Genomic DNA, 15,835 nt, shown 5'->3' on the forward strand with positions numbered 1-15,835 from the left:
GCCCCCTGACCAGTGCCAGACATGGTTTCCCTGGAATGGTCCTTAAGCCCCGTCACACAGTTTCTGGTTAATTCCAGAGCATTTGTGCCGCTGTCGCGCCAGTGTTAACTTGCAGGCTGATCACCGATGTAGAGCAGGGGGTTTGTAGCTGGGCTGGTGTTTACTTTCCTCCTTCGGGATGGTGTAGGGTGCCACATGACCATGCACACGTCAGAAGGAGTGAAGGCCCCAGGTGGACCCGGAACCTGGCGTCCCACCTTCAGTCAGTGGAGTACATGTTGTATTCAGCAATGGGGTCTAATTTACAGTTTGCATAGAGCAACCAGTACCCGTGGCAAGAATCTGAGTGTAGGCTTCCAGGCGGCCTCCTCGGTCAATAACTCGATTCGATGTAACCCATTCCTGGCGTTAAAGGCTTTGTTTTGTGCCATGGATTCACATTCTTTGAAAAGCACTTAAAACTATTAAGATCGAAGAGGGAGGGAGGGAGGGAGGGGGGAGGGAGGGAGGGAGGGAAGAAGAGAGCGAAACTTCTGTGAAATTTTTGTGAAAATAGTACTTCCCAGAAATTGATTTAAGGGACCAGACAGACATATCTTTGTAAAACAAAATGCCAATATATATTAAATACTGTCTGAGTTTCTCTTCTTGTCAGCGTGATAAAATAGTCTGGTGAGAGAAACCAAGGGATGCGAAATTTATTTTAGCTCACGGTTCAAGGCACAGACCCTCTTGGCAGGAAAGTCGGAGCGGCAGGGGCCTGGCGCAGCTGTACACATCAAATTCACCAACTTCCCCACGAGTTTCCGCGGTAACAGTGATGCAGAAACGAGCGGCCGCTGGCTTCTGTGCCCGTGTGGCTGTCGTCTGGGCACACAATGGAGTCAGGAGGCAGTTTGTATTCACCCTTGTGAGTCATCCGTGGTGGTGTGAGCTACAGGAAGTCCTTCACGGAACAAATGTCACGCAATTCGACGCTCTAAGTAGTCCTCATTAGGCATCCGTTTAAACACACTGCCTTGAGATCTGTTTCCACATATTCATATTTGACCCGTGTTTGTATGTTTTTTTTCTCAGATAATCACAAAGACTGCTCTGGCGTGTCCGTACATCTCACACGTGTGCCGTAAGTGCCTCCGGGTTCTTCCAGATAAGATCTTAGAGGTTTTTTTTAGTTATCTGATGTAGAAAATTAATTAACCGAAATGACTGGCTCAAATCAATAAGTATTTATTGTCTCAGTGTCAGGGATCTGGGCGGCTGTCTTACGGAAGGCCTCAATGAGAGGCTGCATGGGGGAGGGGAGGTCCAGTCATCCTGAGGTTCAGCCATGAAAGAGTCCCCTCCAGTCGCTCACAGGGCTGTCAGCAGGAGTCACATCTGTGCTGCTTGTTAGCTGAGGCCCGCCCTCATCGGTTTTTCCTCCTTACAGAGTGTAAGCAGGTCAAGTGACAATACATTACACAGAGGGAGGGAGGTCAGGAAGAGGGCATAGGAGGAGGAGTGGGGACAGTGAGGAGACATGGTGTGGGATGGACAAGGCCAGAGTGCAGGGCTAAGGGGAATTCGGGACACAGGGTTGATACATTTGCATCAAACATAAGCTAACAGCAACACTAGTAATTAATAATAAAATAAAGCAAGCGCTCGTTCCAAAGATGGGATTTCGGCCACTTGTCATTTAATGACATAATCTTGCAGTGCAGTAGCCTGCTACCGCACAGTTCTTTCCTCTACTTGGTGGACTTCACTTTCTACACTTAGGTTGTCAAGGGAGAGAACATTAAACAAGAACATGTGTGTGACAACTCTGAATTGCAACAACCCTGTTAAAGTCTCTGAAGAAGCTTGGATTATGAAGGAGGCCAGGGGGATGAGCAGAGGAGGAAAGAAATCAGTTCTGGAGGGGAGGGGAGGACAGGAGAGGACAGGAGAGGAGAGGAAAGAGTGGGATCAGTGAGGAGATCTATTCTGGCACTGATCTGTCCAGCATGTGGAGAACTAATTGGAAATTGAGGACAGGTAATAGGCCGTGCTATTGAGTTCAAAGGCAGTTTGAAGGGACAGTTTCATCATTTCAAGGGAGCTCAGTCTTCTTTCCTAGGACCTTCAAGGGTGGGATGAGACCTCTCCAGATTATGGAGAACAGTTGCTTTAGTCACTGTTTACTTTTAAATGTTAATTGCATCGAAAACAGCAACAACGAAACCTTTCCCAGTGATCCCTAATCTTGGCATTTGACTGGAGAAGCAGAACCCTTAGCACAAACAAGTTCCCATACAAAAACAGCCGTGGTGGACCTTCACAGAAATGAAGCAGTTATTAAGGAAAAATAATATATTCTATCTCTTCGCCCACTCACCTTCATTTTGATTTGCATGAGGATTGCATTTTAGAAAATTGTATGTCATATATTTCCAAGGGAGTATTTTGGCTTTATCACAGAATTGAGAGGAAATATTTATACATTTATAATATATAGTATGTATATATAATTTTTTTCATATTTTATTTTAATTTTTAGCCAGCCTTTAATTGCGGGCATGTACCTTATGATGTCTGTTGACACTGTCATACCACCAGGAGAGAAAGGTGAGTAGTAGCCGCAGCATTCACCATGATGTCATCACCTATAAGAAGATATATATAGCACACTCTATGAACTCATAAAATGGTCAATATTCATATGCATATCTGAATGATAAATCAGTTCTTTCACGTCCTTGGATTTTAAATAGGTTTTAAAAATCATTTTAAGCTAGTAACTTATCGGCTTTCCTGATATTTATTTATAGATGTGCCAAAATGGAGGTCCATGGTCTGCTGGTGTGTTGTGTAAAGACTAACTTTATTGTACAAGTCAGCTATTCATTCTTTACATGTAAAAAAAATTAAACTACATAATATACAGTGGTATAAACTGCTGTGTGGGAAAGCTTCAGACAAATCAGGAGGCTGGGAAACCTAACATGGTTTGGCTTTAGTAATTAGACATACCAAGGTGCCTGGTTGCAACATGGGACTATTACATGATCCCCCTAAGCTAGAATAAACTACACGGATACATACAGCATCATTGATCCAACAAAAATATCACATCAAATGTGTATGTTTGTTTTGTAAGAATCTTTTAAAGTTAGTGTTTACTATAGTTTATCTATTACTACTTTTAAAATCTACTTTAAATTCATGTTTATTTAACACCTATTATTTGCTAGACTGTAAGAAAAGATAAGGAATGGACCTATTATAGACATGAGCTACCATTTTAGGGACTCTGAGTACTTATAGTCAATTTTTAAATTTCTTTTTGCACTAACCTAAAGTTAAACTAAATTTTTTTTCCAATGGAATAAACATCAAGAGAAAAAGATAACAAACAAACCCAGAGTACTCCGATTTGGTCCTTATCATTCCGTTACTGAATAAAATAAAAGTCTGAGTGGAAACAGGATCCAAATGTATTGTATGGAGAAGATCTGAAGAAATAAACGTGAGGCCAGAGGCTCTTAACACATTAGTAAAACATGGGGCACAGAATGATGTCTGCTGGGTAATGAATGAGTGTCTCTTTCACAAGAAAGCCAGGTGCTAGAACCTGAGACCACCCACATACTTTTAACATAAGAAAATAAGCAAATGAACAATAGATAAGATGTTTTCCAGCAGCATAGTGACTTCTCTCTGTGTCTTTTTCCCCACAGTAGTGAATGCTGACATTTCGTGCCAATACAAAATGTATCCAATGCATGTGTTTGCCTACAGAGTCCACACTCACCATTTAGGTAAGAACTGAAGCTGTGTTAAATTGTAAACACTGCCACGTGCTCACTGGTACTGTGAACGTAAAAATGGAGTTATTCTAGACATTATGTCTCAGCGAATTCCTTGAAATCCCATGCTGCTTCATTAAGATAGTCAGCGGTTTGAAATCTGAAAAAGTACTTAAGTTTTACTTTTCAAAAGGAAGTTAGAGACTGAACGTGGCTTTGGGTTTCGGAATCGTTTATTACAGTGCTCGATTCTGATTTGTCTTCATCAAGGTAAGGTGGTGAGCGGATACAGAGTAAGAAACGGACAGTGGACACTGATTGGACGCCAGAACCCCCAGCTGCCACAGGTGTGTAGCGTTTAACTAGATTCCACGAGGAAGTCATTTCTTTTTAATACCTTATGTAAGTCTTTGGTGAATTTCCCTAGAATCCAGAAGTCTCTGACTCTGTCTTCACGATAGCTACATAATATAAATTCCTGTTTGGAATTTCCAGTTTAATGCTTCATCAGTTCTCTTGATGTGATGGTGTTACTTTTCTTTTTACTGGGCAATATTTTTATGAATTCTAATAGAATTTCCTATAATTTACCTTGATTGTGCTCAACCTCCCCACCCAACTCCCCACAGATCCACAGACCTTCCTACCCACCCACCTTCAAGTTCTTGTCTTTTGGCTTTCTTAAGCTGTGAAGTCTTGTTTATATTACTGAGTACCCTTCTGAGTGGGCCCTGCCCAGGAGCAGGGTCGGCCAAACCAGAAGTCACACAATGAGTGAAAACTGACTCTGCTCCCAGCAGCCATCAAATGACAGCAGCTCCTCAGTTCTCGGAGGGGCTCCATGCCCACCTCCCCCACCCTCCATTCTAAGACTTTGTCTGACTTGAGCTTGCACAGGCCTCGTTCACGCTTTCACCTCATCTGGGCAGCTGTGCTGTGCTGCCCAGAAAACACGGTTTCCTTGAAGTCATCCACCACCTCTGGCAGTTACGGCCTTCTGCGTCTCTTCTGAGGAGGTCTGCTGTGATCTGGACAGCCCATTCAGGGCTGAGCACTCCGGGCTTCTCCTTCTCTGCTCGTTGAGCACCTGGGGTCCCTGTGAATGGCTATGTGTGCAAGACAGAGGCTTTTGATGAAGGTTGAACAGTGCACAAAGCTATAGGCACAGTGAGCGATGTCACTATAGGCATAGTGAGCGACGCCACTAGGAATCACCTGAATATGATGACTGTATTTTCCTCCCTATCATTTTTCAGTCTATCTCAAAAGTCTCTGCTTCCAGAGGGGGCGGGAGGAGCGTTATAAACAGTGTTTGTTTTAAACTCTGGCACTTGTGCTATAGAGGGGAACTGATGAATTATGAGGGAACTCGTTTGATCTAACAATTATTTTTTAAAGGATCAGGGGAGCTATCTGTGTCTTTCTTCATTCATTCTACCCACAATGCTCCAAACCTCACAGTACTCCAACATATAGTTCTGGGCAATAAGAAGTTTAATTCATTGTTGTATTTGTCTTTTGGGGCAGGCTTTCTACCCTGTGGAACACCCCGTTGATGTTACTTTTGGTGATATACTGGCAGCCAGATGTGTGTTCACTGGTGAAGGGAGGACAGAGGCCACCCACATCGGGTAAGATTCTGCACCTCCCCTGTTCAGTTATACCAGGTTAAACCATGGTTGTAGGTAATTGTTATCTCTGCGAACGAATTATACACTTTCAGCATCATGAGCCATTATGACAAACTAGCACTGTATTCGGAAGCAACTGCTTTGGAAAAGCCCTAGAAAGTGGCCTCCCTTGTGAACACTTCCTTCACGAGAGTCCATTTGTTCTCATTTGAACGTTAAGCAGGCTAACCCTCATACCCATAGTTCTTTCCGTGTGCTGATTTCCGGTCTGAAATTCTCAGTTGCTTGTCTACTGAGTGAGTATGCTATCCCTTCCCTTTCCAATAAGGGATGCCAAGACATAACTACTTTTCAAAATGCCAAAGCTCCTTTTAGTAATTCTAATTTATGTCCCAAAACATACTGACAATCTCTAAGGCATGAAGGACTCTTCTTAAAAAATAAATTAGAAACTTAAAATGAAAGGCAAGCTTGCATGGGCTTTCTGTGAGAAAAGAATGGAGGTGCCTCCTTTCCATGTTGACCTAGATTCAAAGATACTTTCTGAGTGCAATTGGAAGCTTGGGAGAAGATACAGAAAAGTGAAGGTGATACAGAAAAAAAGAGTTTTCAGAAGAGTCGTGACTACGAACTAGGAACCACACTGGAGAGGAGAGAGGAAGGACAGGAGCATTTGATGGAGTTTTCATAGATGATGGGTTTTCGTAGAAGATGGCTCTCCGTCTTACCTTAAACTATCAATTTGTATCAAAGAAGAAGCTTTCAAGTAGCATTCCTAGTGTATTTGTTAAATTTTTGGAGAAGGCTGGAGAAAATCAATAAACGTATTGACTTTCATAAAGGAAGATAGGACGATATATACACAATCACACTGCGTAGAGGGGACAGGCCGTGCACTCCGTGACAGTCTGTGACGCTTGGGGTTCCACGGGGCAGAGAGTATTGATCAGCTGCCCTCTGTTCGGTGCTCTTGTGTGGCCACAGGAACGGTAGTTAAACGCCAGAGGTTATTCCGTTAACCTTTTCAGAAAGTAAAGAATGTAGTTCAAAATAAACCCTTTCAGAGAGCTGCATGTATTGATTTACAAGCTCAAGTGGGAGGCAGTAGAGTATTTTAACCCTCCAGGGCCTTCACCCTTTGGATAAGGGGGCATATTACACCCTTGGCCAGACTGTATCTGTGGAGGCATTAACGGCTTGTTACAGTGCCAGAATGAGAAACCGGAGTGGCCCCCAGAGATTTCTTCCGGGTTCATGAGTCTAGAATAATTCCAGCCTTTTTAAAATTATACATTTTGCTTTAAAATGATACCCTAAAATGAGGATATTACTCTATTCTTTCGTAACTCTCTGGTGAGATAAAGTAAACACTATTTTTAATACAGAGGAGATAGAAAGGGATTATGGCAAATTAAGTTGTTGGATGAGTCTGAATTTTGAATGTTTAATTTATACTACTGTATAAAACGACTATAGTTTTTTTCCAGAAGAATAATAAACTAATAAGGCATGTTTGAAGAAATCTAATGGTGAATAAAATTTTTATTATGATGCATATTATATATGCATATAATGTTTAATGTGCCTTTTAAATTTGGAAAAAATACTGTCTACAGTGTTTCTGTGTTTTGTACAATAGCAGGTGTAGTCTCCACAATACCATAAGATCCCAGTGAAAATATAAACAGTAAAGAAAAAAAGATTTCTTAGTAAATTATTGTCTGTAAATCTCCTTCTTTCTCTCCTCCCACCCGACACACACACACACACACACACACACACACACACACACACACACACACACGCAGGCAAGCTCACTGGATGCAGGTCTGACCCAGAGCTTGAAGCAGTTTGGTACAAACCATAGTTGCTCCAGACTAGTTGGGAGCCCCTTGACCTTTTTTAGAGAATTATAAACCTGTCTTCGGAGGCATTTTGCCCTATACCACCCTGAAACCATGCTGGCTTTGTCCCACAAGTAAGATTTTTCAATTAAGTGATATTTTCCATAAGCCAAGTTAGACTCTTATAATCTTAAAAATTTTAAGACTAGAGCAATGTTTCCTTAGATGGAACAATCATAATTAACTACCAAAAGGCACTTTAAAAATGGAAACTTAGTTTTCCTATTAGAGATTCATCTCAAAATATTGCCATTGAGAAATAGATTCAAGCGCGGGGCTACACACCCATTGAGGCTTGAAACAGGAGGATCACAGGGTTGAGAACTTTGTGGGGTACATGGTGAGTTCAAAGCCAACCTTGACTCTGATTTCACTTCATCGGAAGATAATATCTCAAAACAAAAGAAATAGGTTGATTTAACAATCTTCAGGTCTATTATGAGGGGATAGAAAAGGACAGTGAGACACCGTTCATTCAGCCTTTAAAGGAAAAGGGGAAAAATTGATTTGTTGCAACATAGATGAACCTGGCTTTGTGCTTAGTAAAACGAGCCAAGCCCAGAGAAAACAAACACCGAAACATAGCACTGTTTAAAATATTTAAAATATTACATTTATTTGGGGTGTGTGTGTGTGTGTGTGTGTGTGTGTGTGTGTGTGTGTGTGTCCTTCCATACCTGTGGAAGTCAGAGGACCACTAGGAAGAGTCCATTCTCTCTTTCTACCCTGGGTCCCGGGGATTGAACTTGAAACTTTAGGCTTGTTGGCAGGTGCTTTTATCCACTGAGCTTTTCAAACAGTCTTCCTTTTCTAAAAATGCTGAAGAGCTAGAGTAACAGTTACCAGGACTGAGAGGTAGATTTAAAGTAGGACTGAGTGGAAATGATTGGTTGACGAGTATACATTTTTAAGTAGACAAGAAAATAGCCTTCCATTTTCTGTTAGACAACAAAGTGACTATATACAATAATATATATATTTGAAAATGAATACACTTCAAGTACCTGAGTATGAAAAAGTGATAGTTCTACAAGGTGGTGGATATAGCAAAGCGTGTTCCTTGTCATATGCACATGCTAAAAACATAATATTGTTCCCAATACAGTCGACTAAGATTGGTCAGTAAAAACTAGTGTTGAATATACTTCCTAAACAGTTGTATTTAAGTCTACATAAATTGACAAATATACTGAAGTATAAAATGTTGCACATAAATATATATTTATCATAAATTACAAAATAATGTACCTTGAAGAAACTATAAAATGTATAGTGACGACATTGTTCCAGTGAGTCTGGTAAGAAACAGTTCTTTATGCCCATTTTACATTCAGTGAGACACTTCTCTAAATTAATTTCAAATGTTTAGCCAAGTTTAAACAATTAGAATCTATTTAAGTCAGTCAATTAAGCTAATTAAGTCAGCTAATCACCAAAAAAAATTAGACTATCTAAATCCCGATGCTTATCACGTAGCGTTTACCTGTTTAGTCAACTTACTGGTCATATTTTTGCTTGAAATGTGTTATTTTGTGACAGTGCAAACAGAAGAGAATATAGAAGATGTTTGTCCTAAACAAACAATGCATATTAATTACCATTTTAATTTATTTTTCACTGTTACTGTTTCACATACAAAATAATGAATGTCACTTGTGACATTTTATACAGAAGTATAATTTACTCTGTTCCTTGTCACCCACGTTTCCTTCTCCTGTTGCCTTCTTTCTCCTCCAGTCCCAGCTCTCTTCCAAAATCGTCTCCTTTCTACCTCATGCCTATTTATTAATCAACATTTTTAAGTGCAATATTTGCAAAGTGGAAGGCATATGATAAATAATTACCCCTTATTGTACATCTTTAAAAGCACACAGCTTCCATAAAACCAAATCTTTAACATTTCATATTAATTTCCCAAGTTAGTATGACCCATTTTGGTTATATTTAAACCCAGCTTCTGTTGATAATAAGAAATGGGACTAGGGGAAGATACCATGGAGTTTGCAGAGTGTCGCTGCCTGCAACCATACATGACCTACAGACATGGGCGTTTCCTAGTGATTCAGTTCTGAATTCTCGACACTTTCTTAAATCACCATTATGTACCTTTGTATTAGGAAACATTTTTATAAAAGCCTCCACGAGGCTGAGGTAGATGGTAGATCCATAGGTACAAATAAATATTTTTCAGAAATCACTAAAAATAGGTGCATTTGAACTGAGTCGTCATTCGGCAGTATGCTGTATCAGGACCAGTGCGTCAGAATATGACACATTACGGGCAGTCGTTCAGCAAGAGCATCCATTCATTTCTGGAGGTTTCCCGTCTTTCCAGGCCCACCAAAAACGCGACTAATATGAAGTACGCTTGAATAAAATGAAATCATCATGCGGGCACTTGGTTGTGAAAAGTGTCTTGCCATGGTGTTGGAATATTGCTGGTACCCACGGCCATCTTTTAGTGACTATGTAGGTAATGGGACTGTTTAAACAGCTAAGCACCCAGGCAGACGCGTGACCCAGCCCTCCACCATTACTGTCCTATCTGAATAGCTGTTCAGATGAGCATCTGAATTGCATAAGTTGACCTCTGAGAAAAATAATGGTTCTGAGAGTCAAAAGGTAACTGAGAAGGCAGTCAGTATGATGTAAAGTTTCAAGTTTGGGGTGTTTTGTTTTGTTGTTTGCTGTTGTTTTTTAAGAAGAAAAAACATGAACGGCTGTGGAGTAAAACCGACAAGCCATGCTCCCGCTGCCGCAGTCTGACTCTAACATCCTCAGCACGCGGTGCCTGTCAGGAGGAGGAAGAGCTCAGCTCCCTAACTACAAGTCCAGCTCCTGACAGACAGGAATAAAGCATGTTCCTTTCTATTCACCCTTTCCAATGAAACTTTCCTTACCATAGCCAATATTTTTAAATTATTCGTCAACTCATTTTTGCATCCCAGAGACATACCTCAAAGATCTGTATTGGTGAGCAGATTAGTATTTAACACAGAGTTGTGTGCTTAAGGACAGTCATATTTATCTATACATAATATAATGTATCATATTATAAAAGATGAATACTTTCTATTAATTGTATTAGTGCACCACGTGAATAGATATGTGTGCCATTTGGGCACATATATGTATAATATAGGTATACATTTACATTTATACATAATTTTTCAAGCTAAGATGTGATAAGATTATTCGTGTTAGAAGTTGCTATATTACCTTTTTATTTTCACAGATTTACTAAAGCAGTAAACTATAATTTTAAGTAATAATGAACAAAATAGTATATTATTTTAAAATACTCGAATGTATGCAGTTTCTTAATTTTTGCTTGTTTTATTTTTGAGATTATAATTACAATGTTTCTGCCTTCCCTTTTTAATCTCTCCAATATACCTATCTTTGCTCTCTTTCAAATTTTCAAATTCTTGGCTTCTTTTTTGATTACTTGTTTTACACACACACACACACACACACACACACACACACACACACACTCCTAATGTAACCTGCTCAGTGGATAACCAATTGGTCTACTCTCCTGTAGGGAAGGCTATTACTTCAACTGTCCACATTCCTTAGTTTGTGCAGTTCTTTGTGTAGAGTTGATGACTCGTAGATTTTTTTCCCCATTCAAGTTGTCGTCAGCTCACATTTGGGCAGCATCTTGGTGAGACTTTATGGAGTAGCCTCTGGCATTATTAGGAGACACAGTCTCACAGCAAACTCCCTGCTTGTCCAGTGCTTACAGTCTTTCTGGACCCTCTTCGGCTGTGTGCCATGAGCCTGAGGTGCAGGAGTGTTCAGTAGATGTGTTCCTACAGACTGGACTCCAAAGCTCTCTCTACATTCTGATTGGTTCTCTATTGTGGTCTCTGTCTGTTGCGAAGAGACATTTCCTTAATTAAGGGGGAGGCTACACTTACCTGTGCATGTAAAAGAGATGCATACATAGGTCATTACTAGGGATGATGCTGACTTCCTGGTACCCAGGTATGATGTCATGCTCGGCATGGCTACTGTAAGTGTGCAGTCGTGGCTCACATACCTTGGCTCTCTAACTGCACTGAAGACCACAAGAGGGAAACATGCTTGGCCGTGGAAGCCTAGCTAATTACTGAGAGCTGGAGAAGCCATGGATCTTGGCGGAGAACCTACAACCAAAAGCCTTTACAAATGTATGGCTTCGTGCTTGGCCCTGCATGACTTCTAACTTGGTCGTCACGTTCCTTGCCTCCAACATTGGTGCAAAACTTTATTTGATGCTCCTTTCTTATTTTATATTCTAACCCTTAACCGATTGCCCTCTCACTGGTTTCCTGGTAATGGGGGTAACTTCTTTTCCTCATCATTGGATGGGCTAATAATTCTTCCGAGCAAACATTTCACAGTTTAGCTCCTTGTTCCAGATACCTTTCATGTATACTGTCATAGCATCTGCAAATAAAGATGGGTCGGCTTCTCCACTTCCTCTTAGTATCCAGTTGATCTTCTTCAGTCGTCTTCTTGCTCTAGCTAAGACTTCAAGTACTTTATTGAACAGATATGGGGAAACTGGACAACCTTGTGTCATTCCTTGTTTTAATGGAATTGCTTTGAGTTTCTATCCTTTTAAGATTGAGAGCTTACTGTATATAACCTTTATTATGTTGGGGTATATCTCTTGTGTCCTGGGATAGTTAATTACCTTTCTATCGGCTTGCCAGAAGGTACGGTCACTGGAGAGGAAAGAGCCTCAGTTGAGAAAATGCCTTCATAAAATAAGGCTGTAGGCAGCGCTGTAGGGCATTTTCTTAATTGGTGATTTAGAGTCAGTGCTCAGTCCACTGCAGGTGGTGCTCTCCCTGGGCTGGGATAAAGAAAGCAGGCTGCACAAGTCATGTGGAGCAAGCCACTGTTCAGTACCTCTCCACAGCCTCTGCATCAGCCCCTGCTTCCGGGTTCCTACCCTGCTTGAAATCCGGCCCTGATCTCCTTTAATAATAGACTTTGATGCAGAAGTGTCCCTTAAATAAACCCTTTCCTCGCCAACTTGCTTTGATCACGGTGCTTCATCAAAGAAATAGTAACCCAAATGGACATATCCCTAGTCTCTCTAGGATTTTATCATTAAGGAGTATTGGATTTGGTCAAAGGTCTCTTCTGCATCTAATGACAGTAGGGTTGCTTGTTTGTCTGTCTGTCTGTTTGTTTGTTTCAGTGTATGTGGTGGATTACATTTATTGATTTACCTGTATTAAACCATCCCTACATTTCTGGGATAAAGCAAACATAGTGGATCAACTTTTGATGTGTTGTAAGATTTGATTTATACTTTATTGAGAACTTTTACATTTATTTTCATAACAAATATTAGCAAATATTATTTTTAGCTGGCTCTTTGTGTGGCTTTGTTGTCAGGGTAAGAGTGGCTTCATAAAAAGAATTGGGCAATTCGCCTTCAATTTTAATTTTATGGAATAACTTGGGGAATATCGGCATTAATATTTCTTTGAAGGTCTGATAGAATTCTCTGCTGGATCCATCTGGCTCTGGCTTTTGTTTCTTTGTTTGGCTGTCGTTGGGAAATTTAGTTATTGTTTCCATTTCACTCGGGGTTATGGGTTTCATGTTAGTCAGAGTTCTCTAGAAGAATAGAACTTCTAGAACAAATCTATGTGTATAGAAAGGGAATCAATTAAAGCCTTATAGGTTTGTCTAGCCCACCAATGTCTGTCTGCTGATGGAAATTCCAAGAGAGTGAGAGACGTTCATGCTCTGAGGCTGGATGTTCCTGCTTCTCAGTATCTCAGAGAACAGGCTCTAATACCAATGACAGAATCATAGTGGAAGTGGCCTGCAGGAGAGGGCAATAGGGTAAAACCAAAGGAAGCCTCCTTCCTCCATGTCCTTGGGTTGTAACACCACACATTCCTTTTAGAGCACATAATTTTCTGAGTAGCTCTAAGACTGTTCAAATATAATTTTGGACAGTGTTTTGACAGCATGAAGAAGTGTACAGTGAGCAGGTGTTGGCTTGGGGCCTGCTTTACTTCACATTTTGCTTTTATTACATGGCAAAGGCATTTAAAATGGCATATATCAGATTTGCAGTAAGAAGCCAAATGATTTCTGAAGCATCCCCAGAGCTTATCCTCTTTGCAGGAGCTGATTCCCGAGGTCTCACAGGAACCATACATTCTCACAGCTTACAGGAATCACATCTGATTTGGAAAAGATTTTTTTTTACTTTTCCCCCCTTTCTTGCTGATGTCATCTATGTTGCTATGGAAAGGAATTGATTGCCGAATGACACTGCTGGAAAGATCAACACTGATGAATTTCTCCAGAGCAAACAGTCTATGCTAGAAAGCTGCTTTTTGGTTAGGCTTGCTAAGAAAAAAATGTTAAAACTAATAACCAAAAGGGAGTGCTCTTTATCCGGAACTAAGTTGCTACGCAAGCCTTCTGAAGTGTGTGCAAACAAAGCCTTAATTACCACAGAGAGACGTAGATACCTGATAGTCTGTGTTCAGTGAGGAAGAAGGCACGCTTTGTAAGGGATCAGGTGTTATTTCTGTTACCTGGAATTGTTTCCTTGGAATTGGCTGTCTCATTGTTCTAAACATCTGTACTTAGCATTATCTGTCAGCTGTATGGTGCTACCCGGGTAGGACGTGCACCCCTTAGAAAAAGTCAGTCATATCTCCCTGGGAATCACAGCTGACCATTCTTCTGTTCCGTACCACCTAACTCCACCCCACCATCAGATATCAGGAATAAACTTTATATGTATATGTATATGTATATGTATATGTATATGTATATGTATATGTATATGTATATGTATATGTATATGTATATGTATATGTATATGTATATGTATATGTATATGTATATGATGCTTTAGGAGTCACAGGACCATAAAAAGGAGGCAAAGGATCCCAAACAAGTTTCTAGGCACTGGACAGTTAAGTGTGCTTGTAAGTAATATATGAGATTCCTACTTGGAGTATTTTAAATTTTACCATCTGTCCTAATTTTGTTTCTGTTGGTTTGATAATATACCCTGATTTAAAAAAACAAACAAACAAAAACAAAAACAAAAACAGCTTAGGAAAGAAAGGGTTCATTAGCTCACAATTGAAGGTTACAGGCCATTTTCAGAGAAGGAAAGGTCGTTAGAGTCAAAGCAGCTTGGGACACCCATAGTCAAGAGCAGAGAAAAGATCAGATGAGCTCTACATACCTTTTAGCCCAGGACCCAAACCCCAGGAATGGTGCCACTGCTGTTAGACCAGTTCTTCCCACATCAATTGAAATCAACCCACAGCCAAGTAGACAGGTGAATCTAATCTAGACCATTCTCACGGAACACCTTCCCCAGATGTCCGACAACTTTTACTATCCGCTGGACACAGGCTACAGTCATCTGAGAGTGGAGACTCAGCTGAATGACGATCCAGATCAGACTAGTCTGGTGTTTTTCATTTGGGAAATTTTCTTGATTCCTAGTTGATGAAGGAGAGCCCCACATACTATAGATGACCCTAAATCTAGGCTGGTGGTGGCCCTGAGCTTAGAAGAAAGCTAGGTTTGAGCCACCAGATGTCTCTTTATCATGTCTACATTAAGTTCTTCCTGGAGCTTCTGCCCTGACATCCTTTAATGATAGACTATAACCTGTAAGCTGAAATACGTCATCTCCTCCCCTATTTAGCTTTTGGTCAGGGAGTTCTCTTCCGAGCAACAGAGAGGAAAATGGGATAGCAGAGGATTCTAAATTGTCGCAAGTTGATAACTGAAACAAACCATCAAGCATCCTTAAGCAAGTGATGTGACTGATTTATCTATTGGTCTTATAACACAGTGGGTAAATAAAGAACAAAAGGATTTAGCCTGTATCTCTGAGCTACTTAAATACCATTTTCATTCGTGGTACTGGGTGATGTCCACAGAGTAGCCAGATGCCGGCACTTCAATGTCAGGTGGAAGGTGCACCTTTGATGTTGGAGACCGTGACAGACTTTAACGAAAACTATAAAATGCAGTTCTCCACTATTGAGTCCACGGTGGGCAGATTTACAGGTCGCATCAAGGATGTGTGTTATCCGAACCCTGAATATGTTCTGTCTGCTTTCCTTTCCCTACAGCGGCACTTCTAGTGACGAAATGTGTAACCTGTACATCATGTATTACATGGAAGCCAAATATGCACTTTCCTTCATGACCTGTACAAAGAACGTGGCTCCAGATATGTTCAGAACTATCCCAGCAGAGGCCAATATCCCAATTCCTGTCAAACCGGACATGGTTATGATGCACGGGCATCACAAAGGTGAGCTGGATGTTTAACTCAGAGTGCCTGATGGTTTTGTGCTGGGCTTTCCTTTCTGTGTCTCACTTGACTACATGATTAAGCTGAAATTATTCTTAGCTTTCTTTAATCAATCACATACCCACACATATTCTTATCTCCTTTGTTTCTTTCATATACAGTCTCCACTCCCTGAGATAGTTCCATCAGAACAACGAAAGGAGACTCAGA

General features: G+C 40.7%; 1 protein-coding gene across 10 annotated transcripts in view; it reads left to right on the forward strand.

The window, feature by feature from the left end:
• Pam (peptidylglycine alpha-amidating monooxygenase) overlaps positions 1–15,835 on the forward strand; it is a 150,159-nt gene that overhangs the window by 73,793 nt on the left and 60,531 nt on the right. For all 10 annotated transcript variants that reach the window (XM_087564780.1, XM_087564779.1, XM_087564781.1 and 7 more), the window contains 6 exon segments: positions 1,078–1,126; positions 2,525–2,592; positions 3,705–3,785; positions 4,044–4,120; positions 5,301–5,404; positions 15,441–15,625. In XM_087564780.1, coding sequence (XP_087420906.1) covers positions 1,078–1,126; positions 2,525–2,592; positions 3,705–3,785; positions 4,044–4,120; positions 5,301–5,404; positions 15,441–15,625 — 564 coding nt within the window.

This window comes from Rattus norvegicus, chromosome 9 (assembly GCF_021556685.1).
Source record: "Rattus norvegicus strain SHRSP/BbbUtx chromosome 9, alternate assembly SHRSP_T2T, whole genome shotgun sequence".
NCBI lineage: Eukaryota > Metazoa > Chordata > Mammalia > Rodentia > Muridae > Rattus > Rattus norvegicus.